At 40.5% G+C, this 16,361-nt stretch overlaps 1 protein-coding gene across 6 annotated transcripts in view; it reads left to right on the plus strand.

The window, feature by feature from the left end:
- The window catches only part of pde4d (phosphodiesterase 4D, cAMP-specific), a 210,689-nt gene that overhangs the window by 166,723 nt on the left and 27,605 nt on the right, over nucleotides 1-16,361 (plus strand). Inside the window, exon 1 of one of the 6 annotated variants that reach the window (XM_046035671.1) lies at nucleotides 2,662-2,789. The exons of 4 other annotated variants lie outside the window; for them this stretch is intronic. In XM_046035671.1, coding sequence (XP_045891627.1) covers nucleotides 2,662-2,789 — 128 coding nt within the window. Of the gene's footprint in view, nucleotides 1-2,661; nucleotides 2,790-7,865; nucleotides 8,002-16,361 lie in introns of those variants that run through there. One more of the 6 variants, XM_046035672.1, reaches the window with a different exon arrangement.

The following is a 16,361-nucleotide window of genomic DNA, read 5'->3' on the forward strand; positions in this document are numbered from 1 at the left end:
TCTCTGTGCTGTCTGTTTGTGCCCCCCCATCCCCGTGTCTGCCCCCCTGTCCGGCCCGGTGACAAATCAATACATAATTAAATAAATAATAAAACAGACAAAGGAGTATTTTAATACTCTCTTGTTAAAGTAAAATCTGTCTGGCACAATATGGTATCCAGGTCATTATACTCTATACCAGGCTGCTGGGCAGGACAGGTTTAAATAAAAAAAAAAAAAAAAAAAGAAAAAAACAAGAAATATTGTTGTCTTTTGTCTCAATCGTCGGGGGATGCGGTGGTTCATTTGTATTGTGTTTTTTTCACGTCCGTTTGACTCAGTCTGACAGCCTGAATACAACCTTCAAATATATAATGCAACTGCAAAACTGTCCAACAAATTAGACAATATGTCTCTAGCAAGTGCAGTAATAGACAGTGGCAGCGCAGGCAGTTTGTCGGACTTAGCACAAGTAACTAAGAGGGGCGTGGCTTAGCGAAGGTTCAATTGGACTTTTGTGTGCACTTTTGTACTAAACCTGTAGGGTCTGCATCCCTGCCTGCTCATTTTTCACTGATTACTCTACGCAGCTTTTTTTAAAATTATTTTCTTCTTTTCTACTATTTTTCTTCTTTTGTCATAGTATCTTTTCTCTTCACAGTATATTCTCATTCGTCAAGTCAGATTTATTTAAAGTGCAAAATCCCCAATGACATGACATGGTCGCAGTACACAAGTTAACAAAATATAGAGACACATAAAAAAATATGTGACTTGCAATATGTCATTGAAAATAAGAACATTCTTAAACTGTATTAGCCACACCCAGCTTTTGAGAAGGTGATGCAGCTTGCATGTACACGTTTCAACATTCAGATACAGTGGTTCTGGTTTTATGGCTTTGAGCCTCAGGTACACTGAGTGACGACAGTCTCACTGTCACCTGGTGCTCTGTCACAGCTTGTCGCCGGCACTGACAGTGTGTGGCCGACTCAACAGCTAGGCAGTCATGCTTGTGTTACAGGTTGTGTTTGTAAGAGGGAGCAAGTGAAGTAGCGATGTGTGTTGCATTGTTGTATTGATCAGTGTGCTTTTTGCCTGTCTGCAAGTGTGTGTGCTTATAGTACTTGCACTCAGTCAGCCCTTGTGTGTATGTGTGTGGGTGTGCTCATGTGGTGATGTTCAGATGTTCAGTACGAGTGTAGAAGCCTGTCGTGTCTGTCGTTGCGTCTGTTACTTTGACAGCCTCCCTGTCCACCGAGGAGCTGTTGTCACATGCTGGCTGCTTCTGTCAGTCCTGAGCAGAAGCCGTAACTCCGCAGAGATTCACAGCTCTGTGTGTTTGTGCTGCTGATAGTGCTCTTGTACCTGCATTTTCCCTGCAGAGGAGACTGCCCCCTGCTGGCTGCTGTGAACAATTAAGAGGTGTATCAGTTGGATGGATTTTAGATTTCATCTTGATCGTAGTGAAGTGTCTGGAAATTATACTAAATGACAACAATTGAAAGTAATCTCATTAGAAAGACCATAAATATTCATGTTCAGTTGAACCTGTCACCGTGACACTCTATCTACCAACACAACTCTAAGCTTCATTTTCCAAAAACAATATAATACATGTATGTGCTTACATGTGTACTCTTGCAAATAAGTTGGTTTAAATTGCTGTTACTGCTGTGCATTTGACATGTATCTCTTATGAAACAGGATTTTGCACTGTTGATTCTAGATTGTTTATTGTGGTACTCTGCTCCCCCCTAGTGGTGAAAAAGAGCAATAACCAAGGTTTGGGAATCAGATGTGGCTGGTGCACTTAAGTTGGTTTCATTCAATTCCATTAAATACATTATATTTTTGTCAAAATAATAGCCTGACATAAGGGAACTTAAGGGAAGTCATCTTTCTCGTTTTATTAGTAAATTATACATGTATATTATATGATATTTTAGCCACATGAAGCAAATTGTTTTCTTTTTCTAATATTAAACCTCACCAACAATCTTCCTCTGACAGAATTTAAAAATGTCTGACTGCAACATCTCTTGCACTTTTCAGGTAAAGAAGTCCAAACATCGCTTAGTTTGTGTCTGCCAGTGTACAGTAATTCAGTTTGGATTCTGGCATAATTTTACCCCTGGCTGTGTGCATGGACAAGGAGGCATTATGGAAGATAATAACTCCAGCATCACCTGCAGTGGACTTCTAATGACCATTATCTCATTTTAATCTTAGTTTTTATCTTTACTGTACACTAATCATCATACTTCTCTGATCTATTACAAAGCTTTAACTGAAGTAGGTTGGCATTGTACATACAACATGCTTATAACATTGCAGCAAGTATACTACATATGATTCTTGTGGCTGTCAGTACTGACTCATTTTTATGTGAGGGAAAAGATATTAGTTTGTTCTACCTCTGCACTACGCTCCTCCCTCTTCTTTATTTCCCTCTCTCACTCTCCATCGCTCTCCATCTTTTTCCATTCCTCTCCCACTAACCTCTTCTCACACACCCCTCGCACCTTCCCACCGATATAGCTTTATCAGGCTTGTCACTCTATAATCCCTCTTTCTCTCTCTTCATCTGTGTGTTTGTGTGTGTGTGTGTGTGTGTGTGTGTGTGTATGTGTGTGTGTTTGTGTGTATGACACTGTGGCAGTGGTTAAGAGCCCCAACAAAATGAGTTTGCCTGTGAACTCAGAATATCTATCTTTGGAGAGGATAGCCCGCTATCGCCACGCCTGCTCCAACGGCTCACCCTACGCCACGAACAAGCCCATCGACATCAAACCTCGTGGCAGGAGAGGGTATGATTGCTCTCTGGGACTGAAACTGTTTGTGGGAGGGAAGGGGGGGAGAGCCTGTTGATGATGGGACTATAACCTAAACTTTGTCTCTTTTACTGAGGATTTGTAGGATTTGTTTTCATGTGGAACAGTTTTGTATTATCTAAATTGTTATATATTCAGTGTTTTAACTTAATGTCAGCTCTTGCTTGCGTTGCTCTTTCTTTGCGGTTGAATTGCCTTGCCTGCATGTGAAAAGTGGAGATGGAGTAAATTAGAGAGTGAGAAGTAGTAAGACAACTCAAACTTGGTGAAACTGAACGTCGATCCAGTTTAAAATCTGTCTTTCTTATTGGTTTTTGTGTGACTTGCGTGAATGAAACACAAAGCGTGTGTGTGTTCTGTCTTATCAGAACATTAACTGATAAATAGCTCCACCTGGACAACACAGAACTGGAGCTGTATTCACAACTGAGCGTCGTTGCCTGGTGGCTGGTTGTGTTGTTCCGCTGCTAAACCTATAATGTCAGCCTGAAGTGTGTAATTGTGTGTACATGCACGTTTCCCTGTGTTCCATGAGAAGCAGCTATTCTGCTTTCACAAAACATGGCTAAGAGCAAGGTAAATGATAAATAAGGTTTCATCCAGTCATCATCTGAGCATCAAGGTGTTCAGGAGGACAGGACTATTCACTAACCATAGCAGAGTGTAAACTAATCATCAGAGCACTCTCTGTCCATTAAAGCTCACACAGACAATTTTAAGACCTTGTTAGACCCATCTTCCTAATGCATTTCTCTGACTAATATGTACCCAACGACCCCAGCCAAAACTAAGATGTGCTATCAGCTAATGTGCATCTGTGCCCTCTTGTCTGTTTTTTGTGTGCCTTTGAGTTTGTGTGCATAAACAAGTTCAACTGTGTATACTCTGTTTGTGTCTCTATAGTATTTGAATATGAAGCAACGGTAATGGCTGGTGACGTTTGTAGACATATAGATATGGAAGGAGCCTTGTCAATACTGTGGAACAGCCATCTGTGCTCCCTGCCTGTTCCTTAGTTAAGTGCTATTTATATCAGCATTTACTGGGTGTGTTTATCTGCACCATATACTGAACCTGGTTCATGGAAGAGGTCTTTTTTTAAAAGAAAATCAATAATTTTGTCAATTGCTGTGGTCACTTAATCTATGCAATTGGTTTTAATGACAAGACATAGACTCATTGCACCACTAGGTGGCAGTGGTGTTGCAAATAATTGTTTTCTAATGTGTCTAATATGTATATTACAATCTCTTATTAAATGGTGTCTTAATAATCTATTTGGCCCAAAACAGGCAAAATATGAATTCATTCATTGATTTATTCAGTTAAATATTTAGTTTTAATGGGGCTCTTTTTTTTCATAAATGTAAAACTGAACCGATAAGACAGAAACAGAAAGTTCATCAGAAATCATTAGGAAAGCAATGAAGATTGTATAATGTACTGTGGATTTGCAGCTTACACTTGTATTTAGACAGCTCTGTGTTATACACACACTTATAATACTGTATATTAATGTAAATGCTGAAAAGTCCGTTTTTAAATATTAAATATGTCATATATACGAATAATGAGATGCAATTTTTCCTGCTGTGTAATAGTGAGAAATGTTTAAACAGTACCAATGCAACTTTTGACATTCTATTGTTTTTCTGTTTTTTTTTTTTTTTTCATAGGACTTATTATCACATGTTGATAAGAAAATATACTTTTTTTTAGGCAGCGGCAAGGATCTGTTATGACATACAGGGAGTTACATATTGTTGAGCTCCTCAAGTAATATTGATTTCATGCTGAAGATACAGTTTTTTCTGACTTGGGGGCAAATTTACATTATTGCTTCTTGCAAATTTAACACCTGTTGAACAGGACAAGGTTAATTATTTTGTTTGTGTTGTACTCCTCTGCTTCCTGTGGATGGCAGCACTGTAGCCTAAAAGTAAATACTTATTTTGTGTGAACGTGTTTATGTGAATGGATGCGTGCTGTTGTTGGTCTACAGTACAGTAGAGAGAGGAAAACTAGAAACAATGATGTGACTCGTGACACTGTAGTTTAAATATTGGTTCAAGAGAGCCAGTTTCTTGCTGGTTAAGACCCAAATTCTGACTTCTGTTAATGAAATCATGTGCCGATTGCTTCTATGACCAAGAACATTTGTCTCTTTTAAGTAAAACAATGTGGTCTAAATGTGTTCAGTTTATTAAATGTCAGTAGTGTGACATGTCATGATAGTTGTCATCATGATGTCTGTTGTATTTTCATTTGGGATTCATGTGGTTTCAAGGCAGAGGAAAGACTGCTGGTTTCCCCAGTTTTCTGAAGGAAACTGTTCCCTTTTGTTGTTCTTTCCTTGAGCTCATGGAATGTGCACCCCATGGTAATAGGATTAGTTTCACCACTTTCACCAAGCTATAAACAACATCACTCTGCCATACTACACTGACGGCATTAGATGTGCCTATTCTATTACTGTAACTCACTTCAAGGGCTCCACATATTTCTAGCTGTATTAACAATGTAAAAAAATAGCAACCATCAGCCCTACCAGCATGGAGTCGGCTGCACTGTCCGAGAGATGTCAGTTAGAAGTGAAAGACTTCAGAAATATGTTACTTTAACTAGTATTCATTCCTTTTTCAGCATGAAATTTGAAACTGACGAACACATGGTGATATAGAAGTAAGCCATAATTTTATTTGAGGTTAACTTGGTACATTATTATTTGCTATACATGGTTAGTGGAATTGTTCTTCCTCATGTGTCAATTTTGCACTTTTTTGCATGTGAGCTCATCTGCATGTGCGTAAAAAATTAGAAAATGACATCCATGTTGCTCTTTCCTCAGGTCTGCCTCCTTTTTTCCCATGACATAAAAGCAGAATTTACAAAATTTGTACAGAATTTGCTCTGAAGCATCAATACCCATGAAGTGGATGACCAAAGCATTATCAGTCTGTGGGTGCAGTGAGCAATTTATTTATTAAATGGATGCATTTCCTTTTCTGATTCTTTCTGTCTCTTGAACCCATACCTCTGTTGAACAAATGAGATGCGTCATCTGACTGATATCACTTGGTATCAGTCTATGGCCGGTTGCTTTTAAGATGAGAGGGCTGGGAAATTGGTTATGCTGGTGTTTATTTGTTTCTGGTTACATGAGTAAGGTTTTTCTTCCTTCAGTTTTCTGTTTGATGCTCTAGGTTTGAAATTTTTACTTCTTGGAGGTACAATTAAGGATGAAGCAACTGTTGTGCTGTACTTTTTAAGTGTGTTTACTGATTTAGAGATCATCTCATTCCCAGTAACTGCAACAGAGACAACAACGTAAAATTCTGGTTTGACAAAGAACCCTTATATTTGCCTGTGCGTGCATGTGAATGTTTATATTGTATACTAAGCCGTAATGCTGCATGCATACTAAGTTGACATCCCACCATACTTGGTGTTTTACTTGTCATACAACATACTACAAACTTCTCACGTTACACACAGAGAATACATACAAAGGTGTAGCTTGCTTGACTTTACTCATTCATGTGTGATAGACATGCCAGACAGCTGACACGCCTGTTTGCCTGGTGGAGTGCTAATTGTTAGCTCCTTGGCCCACAAGTGCGAAAGCCGACTATGCCATTTGATCTCCACGCTCACACCTATTTTATAGATGGTAATGCACCGATGATTCCATTTTTATAGTCAGTAAGGCACAGCTGATGTTTATTTATGTGAAAATATACACATTAAAACCAAACTAACCTACTCTGTCTTACTAAGATGTACTAAGGTATACTAAGAAGTAAAACAAAACCATTCTGTCAAGCTGGAATATAAAAGTAGTCTTTGAAGAGTGTGCCGAAATAGGTTCAGTTGGTTCACAGGACTCATGACTGCACGCAGTAAAACAAAAGCGCTGCTGTAAGGCTGCTGGGGAAACATATGCATTGTACATGAATGCTGTGAGATACTGGGAGATCAACCATTTTAAAGGCTGTTTATGCAGACGGTAAAAAAATACAAAATTATGTCAACCTTAGCCATAGTGGCCTCCATCAGAGGTTTAACAATACAGAGGATGTGAGCTCCCAAATGCTTCAGTTAGTGCCATATAAATGAAATTTATTTCATTAGACTGTTGATAAATCATTAGATATTACGTGTCACTATCTCCCACACATTTTATTCTCAATTGTAATAATGCATTAGGTATAATGTGCCAATCATTTTTAACCCCTGTTTACTGTGGTTCTACCTCTTGCCAAAAAAAGCATGAGCTTTTCAATAAATCCTTTTTTTCTCAATTTATTCCTTCTCTTATTGGGATGGTGAAAGTCAGCCAGTGCTGTCTGTGCACACTCTCCAGATCATTGGCATGCTTTAGCTGTTGGTTTTAGGTTACTGTGGCAGCTAAGTGATTGACACTTCAGACAATTGTTGGGATTGCTGGGAGATATAAGTCCCGCCCTTCAAGGAATTACTACTACACCAAAACAACCCCTCCCACTCCAGACATACCCAAGCTGCAGCTCAGGGAAACAGAGTCTCAGGGAGAGAGAGAAAGAGATAGAGAGAATAGGAGAGACATGTAGCTCTTAAGACAGGGACACAAAAAGAGGGCAAGAGAGATAGAGGTAAGGAGGGAGAGAAAAAAAGAACATGGGAGGAGGAGATTTTCACCAGTGAAGAAATAGAAAAAGGGAACTTGAAAGTGAGAAGCAGAGTGAGAAAGAGTAAAGAGTGAGTGCATGGCTGGTTTAGGAAGGAGGAAGAACACAGCTGATACGGCAAGAAAGATAAGTGCAAGTGAGTGACAGAGAGAGAGGGAGAGAGAGCACTGTGAAGAACCACCTACTGTCAAATGATCAGAGCTCGAGGAGGATCAGCAGCGGCAGGGTTGAATGGTGAACTTTTATCAGTTTGGTCTCAAGCAGCTCAGCAGACCTGACCACTCCACAGAACGCTGAGGGAAGGAAGCTCCCACTGGATCACTTCAGACCAGGGAGGACTGTGGTCAGACAGCAGTGGAGGGCTAGTCAGAGGGCTCCAGGTGCCCTGTGTGTGTGGTGTTATGTGTGTGTGTTTGCAGATGTAATGTGTGTGGATGTGGAAGGAAAAGCCAGACCATGAGTATCATTCTTAAGCCACGGTCGCGCTCTACGAGCTCACTGAAGAACACGGAGGGAATATGGTAAATAGACTGAGAACTTTGTCCTGCTGGCAACATTTCCATGTTAATCCTGTTGTGTGTGTTTCTGTGTTGCTCTGATATTCTCAATCCGCCTGTTTATTGCACTCTGAAATACTTCTCATCTACCTCACCGACTTCGTCCTGCCTTTTGGTCCCTGTAGGTTTGCTGTCTTTTTTATTTGTGGATTGTTCAACTGTCGCCTAAATGCCATCACGCGTCCTCTGAATTAAAACTTCCCTGCCTCTTCCTTTTGCTTTGCTGCAGAAACCTTGTGTACCCTGCCGATATGTCAAGCATAACATGTTCCATGGTCAGATTAGATTAGTTGTGTCCTGAACTCCAGTGTATTTTGTGCTTATCAGACTGACTCAATAACGACATGACACTTGCTGCAGTTGTCATGACCCTGGTGTCTTAGCCTCAATGTGCTTTTGTTAGAACTCACTGATTATTCAGACAGTGAAGTCGTCTAAAGCCCAAGGTTGTAAAGCAGCAAAGGCATCATTCATTTGGGGAATGTGTTGTGTCACTCCATACATTCTCCTGTTTGCACATGGCTCCAGATAAATGCAGGACGCAGAGTGCAATGCCAGGGGCACAAATCGCCCTGCCCCTCCCCCCCCCCTTTGTGTCTCCTTTACCCTCCTGTCTCAACTTGTCCTTGCCTGTCAGCCCTCATTCCCAACTAAGAAACTGCCTTGTAGCTTTAACATTGGAAGTTAATATTCACAGTTTTTCCATTGTGATACTCTGAGGCAGAGCTGTAAATGGGTGAAAACAACCCTGCACAAATATACAGCATTCGGGGGGTGGCGGTTGCCCAGCAGCATGTGTTCGAACCCTCCCTCCAGGGTCACAGTGTTCTCACGTTGTCAGTGTTTTCATCTGCTTTACAACCTTCCCAGTAGGAAATCACGTTTGTGTGAAAGGAAAACATATTAATTAGGTCTTTGAGGGTATTAGTTCTCTGAGCAGTGCAGATCACAGGCCAAAAGTCATAGTGTAGCTACACATAAACCTAATATCACTGTTCAAGCTGACTCCAGAATGTAGCTTTTTCTCATGTTAAAAGCTGAGAATCTGGCAGTGTTGGCTTTGTATGAGCCATCTTCTTGAATGGCTACCAAAAGCAGTACTCAGCTGGACGATGCAAACAGCCTCCTCCATCTGTCATGCCCTTGTCTCTTCTGTTATTTACTGTTTTATCAAGGCTTCTTTCACAAATTCCCATCATTGCTTTGTCTTTCATAAATGTAATCGCTGTGCTTGCAAGATTTGTGATTGCGAGTACCGCTTGAAAACACCTGAATTGTAGGCGATAATTCAGCTGTTTGTGTTGGGGTGGGTGTGTTTGTGCAATGTATGCATGTGTAATGCAGAAAGAAGCAAGTGTCATCTCTCCAAGTCGGCTAAAGTACGCTAAGCACACAAGTAATGTATCTGTGTGTGTGTTTCTTAGCTGTATGTTTGTGGCAGTGTCTTTGCTTTGTGTGCTTGCATAAGGGCTTGTGTGCTCATGTGTAATTTACATGGAAATTCCTCGTGTGTCTACGTGTGCATATTTAAGACAATGACGTGGTCCGGGTGTGTGACATGCCCCCTGGCTTCACCAAACGCAAACAGACCCCACTCCACCCATCAATGTAAATGCAGGTTTGTGTACGCAGACTTACCCATCAGTGTGTTTAGCATGAGTTTGGGAAGGTGAAAGTTGAGGATTTGGGAATGATCCAAGTTAATAATGTCCTATTATCTCCACACCTATATTGTCTCTTTCCAACTTTGAAACACGGAGTGATGTTATTGTGTGCTGGGATAAAGCATGGGGAAGTGGGGAATGTGTGACTTTGAACTTAAGTGTTTGCATCTGGTCTTTGTCAGCCCCCAGTTGGGCTTCTCATGCAGGCTGTGAATGTTGATGGTGATCTGGCCTCTCATAGGGCTTGAGTTATCTAACGTATTTTCCGGATTTGACCTTTTCTGTTCCAGACCCGAGATGATGAATAGGACTGAAAATAGCTTCATAACTAAGTGGACCTCAATGTATAGCCTATACAAGCAGAACTGGTTTGCTTTGACCCATGCAGCCTGAGATGACGCTGCATTGCCATTGTGATCTTTTTGTATGTCTCTCATGATTGACTGAGCTTTCTGAATGGCACAGTGACAGCAAGCACTAAAGCTGTGTCACAACAAAAGTGAAGGACTCACTTTGCTTGTACCGGACAGGGCAAGACGAACCAGAAGGAGAGAGAAAGCGAGTGAGAGAGCAAACATATAAAGATAATTTTTGACAGACAAAACTTTGTAAAATACTTGCACATAAGTACCCCTACCTCTTGCCATTGCAGGTTCCTCGTTTATTAAAGTACAGTTTAATAAACAACTTAAAGTCTTGTGTTATCAGCTGTAAAATTCACAAGTGAATGTGGCATAACCCTTAAAGATTTATCTGCTAAAGACCATTTTTTTGCCTGCATTTGATGTGCTGGTGGGTGGTAATTTCACTTAGCGCATGTGTGAGTGTGTTTGCATAACTGCTTCCGCTCATGTGTGAAAGTGTGACTAAGAAGGGTTGTGTGTGAGTACGGGCCAGATAAAGAAAATGTATCTTGGTTATCAGTGCACGGTCGGTCACTTGTCTGCTCGGTCTGACTGCCTTGTTGGTACTGGCCTCTTCACAGTTGATTTTCTGTTACGTCTGTCCACTGTGTCATGGCTTTCCATACGAGACGGTGCAGACAGTGCTGAGATTTAGAGGTTTATGAACACTAACATGGAGCCATTTTTTGGCCGGGATATCAAACTGTAACTGGACGTGAACATGCTGCAACATTAGGCTCACTGTTGCATGTGTAAGCACAGGCAAAGAAAAAGATTATGGTCAAGTTCTTACAAGAACAAGATGAAGAACTGACTTTTTATTTATTTATTTATTTTTTACTATCCCTGTACTCATTCTATGTTAGGCCCATTTCATCTACTGTAATATATTCAGTAATATTCTGATATAAATATTTTGTTATTGTGATATTTAGCAGCTTAAATGTTACTTTCTGCTGATCTTCAAGGCTGGATTACAGCAAAGTAGATGTAGTGCTGTGAATGTATCTCTGGAGCTGGAGATAATTTGACATTTTTCAATCCATAGGGTACCTGAGTTTCAGTACTAATACCAAATGATTCTTTTGTCAGTACCTTAGATCAAGGAATATAATCATGTTTTTGTACAAAACCATTTTTTCCACGTAGTAAAATATCTCAAACTTCTCAGTGCATCAGTGTTTAATTGTTATCTTAGCACAATTAGCTGCTAAAAAGTTATGATTTCAATAACTGAATATCTGACTGGAAAATTAGTAAACAACACTAAGAATCCGACAAAACATTCGACACCAACAGACAGCATTCTGCAGACATATTTCATCAGTTTAAAAAAGTTACTGAAGTTCACTACCTGAGTGAAATGAACAACAGATGCCTCTCTATCATTTGTCATATTCACATACTATAATAAAAACATTCAAATCATATTCAATATGCATAGAAAACAATTCTGTCAAATCATTGATAAAATAAAATTACCCAACAACATAGTCACACTCCAACATTGTAAGGCAAGTATACAGCAAAACTAAGACTCTCTATAAGAAGTGAACCAAGATAATTTGAGTTATGCCCATTAATAACCATTTTACATAATAGTACATGATTTTCATCAATATATTCTGCATTCCCATATTTCTGATCCATAATAATGACATTGCATATTTGTCAGTGGTTATAAAGAGATAATATATGGGGTGGTTTCACTATCTTTGACCTGACAACAAATTTTGTTTAGTAAGTCAACATGAAAGAGAACGCATTCTAATCTCCTGTAGTGTCTCTGGCGGGATTCATCGCTCTCTTTAGAGAGCACATTGAGATTAAGAGTGTCACATTCCCTAAATATAAATACTACTGGTCTACTTTTCTCACATTTGTTTTCCAACTGCTGTTATATTAAACATTTAAAATGATACGCAGTACCGTGTAAAGCAGAGGTGCTGTGTAGCTTTGCCTATTATGACTCTTGTTTCTCTGTGTGTCACCTTTGGCATCTATATTGTTTTCCTCTGTCATGGGTTGCTGTTCTGCACTTAGAAACACACACAAGTTCAATGATCATGTACGGACCTTCTCGCATGCGTGCAGGGCAACACATGCCTCGCAATACTCATCCACACACACACACAGCTCTGACATGTCTCTCCTTGTCCGTTCTCCACTGCCTGCTCCCCTCTTTGTCCTCACAGCTTTCTAAAATAAATCGAGTGTCGTCTTCCCTCTGTCTGCTTCAACACGCAGCTCTGTTTGGATCAGCACTACTCCACTCTTTCCAAACCTGTACCTGACCTGTAACTGCAGATTTTACCCAGTTTATATATTTCTTTCCAGATGTATGTCCTAGTTTTACTGTAAGAGAACATCTTAGAATTGTTTTTAGATCTTCTATAGAAACATTTGTTGTTGGTTGTGCTTGTTTGGTCAAGTTTGAAGTACGTATTGTCTCTCTTGCATTGTTGGACATTTCATGGCCCACCAATCGTGAATGATTGTTGGAAAACAGAGCCTTACTAACTCCCTTAAGTGCTTATTTATCAAAGACACTTATGTCCTGACCTCTTTCTCTAGTACGTCTCTTCACAGCACTTGCACGTCAACTCCTGTGGTGTTTATAATTGCTCAAGTGACCCAGGGCTGAAAATGAATGAGCCATTGATCTATGCCATTTAGTGTGTGTGTGTGTGTGTGTGTGTGTGTGTGTGTGTGTGTAAGAAAGCGAGAAGGAGAGACAGATGGAGAAGGAGAGAGAAGGTGGAGACAGAAATGATGGAGAGCCAAAGACAGAGAGAGAGGATAAAAGAGCTGTGCAGTGTCCTTAGGCATGTTTGTGACCAGCAGTGTCCTACAGTATAAAGTCACAACAGCCACCACTCATCTATCTCAGTGCCCTTACAACCACTGTACATGTCTTGTGTTTTAACCTAGCAATGCTCTGTCTCAGTGCAGCTGAAATGTTTTCTAGCAACAAATAATCCCTCTTTTTTCTTTCTTTCCTCCCAAGCAACCTAAACTCAAGCATGAAACTCTACTCCTGTGGGAACCGCTATGTACTCATGTAGCTGTGGGCTACTGTAGCTAAATTACTTACCACAGAATGCTATTCAGGGTACTGTAATACTTGTCTATGTTTATCTGTCTTATTGTCATTTTTCATAACAATCTTTAGACATTTGACAGATATTGGGCTTAGATTACAGTGAAGATTAGCTATCAGCCATCAGCTTTTCCAGCCCTCCAACATGCTGTTTTCTACAAAAATATTTAGTTTGTTGCACAGATCATTCATACAGATATCCATGTATGCGTTTAACACTGAATATGTGTCATTTTCAGGAATTAAAATAGTAACATGCAAGTCAAGTTTTCTTTTTGTTGACGTGCATAATCATAAATTTGTCCCAGAGGGTTTTACAGAGGGTCTATCCAGAAAACAACACCATCTGTCCTTAAACGTTCAATGCAGGGCTTGAAATTATCTGCGAATGCAGGTGAAAATTGTGATGGTTTGCATTATCAAGTTAATAGCCAGCTTGGTGGGAGGTTGATACATTTATGTGATTCCACTGAATTAGATGTCCTTGGATGTTAAATTAGTGCTATAATGTTGTAATAACCTTTATCCTACTGTATGTATAATTTCTTGGTTTAGTCTCTCTCGCTCTCCATATATTATAGATGCCAGTGGTGTTTGCTTTGCAGTTTACAAATATCCCTTAATTGAAACATTACATATTTATTAGATCATTTTTTAGATTATTTCAACCAGTACATAGAAATAGATGAAACTGATGAATTTGAATAAAACTGTTTTAACTAGTTAAAATGTTACTGGAAGTGACTTGTAAATATACAGTTTTGTGAGCTTTTTTGGCAGAATATGTTTGCATGTATGTTTGCAGCTCCAGTGCAGATTTATCTACATTAGCCATCACTCATCAGTATATATAATACTGTATATTTCACAGCTACCTCTAGAGAAGCATGAAATTCTTTCTTTGTTTTTCAGTTTTTCCCTTTGTTTCTTTCTGTCTTGCACTCTCTCTCCCTCTCTCCTTCCAGGCCAGTTATATCTTAGTTTAGGATCACTCTCTTTTTGGGTAAACTGTGATTTCCTACTGTCTCGGCCAGTACAGTAATGCTGGATCTACTTCCCATCTCCACCCTAATCCCCCTGCGAGTTGTACTCGTGCTTTTTGTTGATTCTCACAACATAGTCACAGGGGTGTAGACATTTTTTCCTTCTTTTTTTTCAACTCATGCTTGCGGCTGCTTTGTGTCAGAGCGGGGTGGCGGGGAGGGAATCAAACATTCCTACTGTGATGTCATTGCTGGTGCAATACCTCCATAAACTAGTTGTGAAGATCATTTCTGTCATTTCCCAAAGAGGGCTTGTCTCTGGAGTCACACTGCGCACACACAGACACACACGCTTTCTGTGTAAGCTGTGATGTCAGAGTAAGGGCCCATGTCCACCAAAGTGTTTTTTGCCAGCAGGGAGCGCTAGCGGGCGTTTTCGAGGCACAGCGTTTTTTCCTCCTGCTTTGGTTGCTATGATACATAAAATCCGTTGCAAGTAGTTCTGCCTAACTTTACTGGTTGTAAAGCTGCGTTTTTCCCAAAGTTGAACATTTTTCAACTCTGTGCCACGGGAAAAAAATGCTCAGCCCCCAGCGTGGAAAAAACGCTCGGTGCCTTGTCACACTGCTGGTGTTTTTACCAGCTTGTAAAAACGCGGTGTATGTTTAACAACTTATAATGAATGTCGTTAAACATACACTTTCTCACTATCTCCCTGTCTGTCATCTTTGTTTCTGTCTTGTTCGCAAACGTGATGTACACACCCATACACACATATCACACAGAACAGCTGGAGAACAGAACAATTTATAAATCACTTGTGGGAGTCTGTGGTTTCATAATTGCAGTAAAGAAAACAGATGGATCACTTGATAAGGTGTGGATTAGGGTGTGTGTGTGTGTGTGTGTGTGTGTGTGTGTGTGTGTGTGTAGATAATACATTTTACAAAAGACATGCTTCTGATCTAATACCAATACTACACTAATACTTTCTACACTACTAGAAAGTCAGAGAGAAAGGACTGAGTTTGGGGTTCCTTGCCTTCTTGTGATCACTGAAGTAACTCTTATTGTTCCTGGCGTCATTGCAACTCACATATTACCTCTCTGTCTCTGTGCGTGTTTGTCTAAGAGCTAGTTAGGGACAGGGACGGAGACAATACGTTTGCCCTTTCCTCGGTCATCAGGCAGACATCCAAAGTATCCCGTTCCACAACCGAAGCTCACACTCATTTAGCTTCTGCTACTCACAGAGATCACAGAGAGATAGCACAGCATTGTGCATGTCCTGTGTGTCGTTGGGACTGTATCGAGCATGTTCAGATACACCCGAACAACCTACTGTTTCTGATGTGATCTGATGTTACCCTATTTTACAACCTACAAACCAAACTTAAGACACATATGTATTGGGGGGCTTTTTTCCTTCATTGGAATAGGAACAGGCGTCTACCGGGTGGCCCCCTAAAAAACAAACATCCATCCATCCATCGTCAACCGCTTATCCTGCGTACAGGGTCGCGGGGGGGCTGGAGCCAATCCCAGCTGACCATGGGGCGAAAGGCGGGGTACACCCTGGACAGGTCGCCAGTAAAAACAAACATGATAAACACAATTCACACTGATAATAACTTAGACAATCATCACATCATCAAGATGAGAAATACCCGGAAGAAATCAAGCTCAAGATGAAAAACAAGAAGTGTGACAGCAGTGTTAGTTTTTTCTCCTTGTGTAATGACAAGCAAGGTTTTCATTGTTAGCTGGATGTTTTAGCTCAGCGTTGGAATGTGCTTTATAGACCAGGCAAACACATGTATGCACTCTGCTCTTCCACATGCAACATACTAGTAGGTTAACTCTAACACGAGCAGGGTGTCCTTTACTGGCTAAGACGTAGAGGAAGTTGGATTATATGTGTGGCTGTTTCCCTAGTGAGAATGATGATGAGGACACAGGGTATGTCATCCCTGTGCGTATTATGTGTCGCACTTAGGGGAATCCCCCCTGACCTTAGCATTCACACCAGATGGGATTGCTTGAAAGCCTTCGCGATTAGGCAGATATATCTTGTGACAGGCGTTAGTCATCACCTGGGCGACCAATCACCTAGGAGACTAAGGAGCTCATTGTGACATCCCAGTGGGAAATGGTGTCCCTGGCTTAGAAACGC

The sequence above is a fragment of the Micropterus dolomieu genome, linkage group LG21 (genome assembly GCF_021292245.1).
Source record: "Micropterus dolomieu isolate WLL.071019.BEF.003 ecotype Adirondacks linkage group LG21, ASM2129224v1, whole genome shotgun sequence".
Taxonomy (NCBI): Eukaryota; Metazoa; Chordata; class Actinopteri; order Centrarchiformes; family Centrarchidae; genus Micropterus; species Micropterus dolomieu.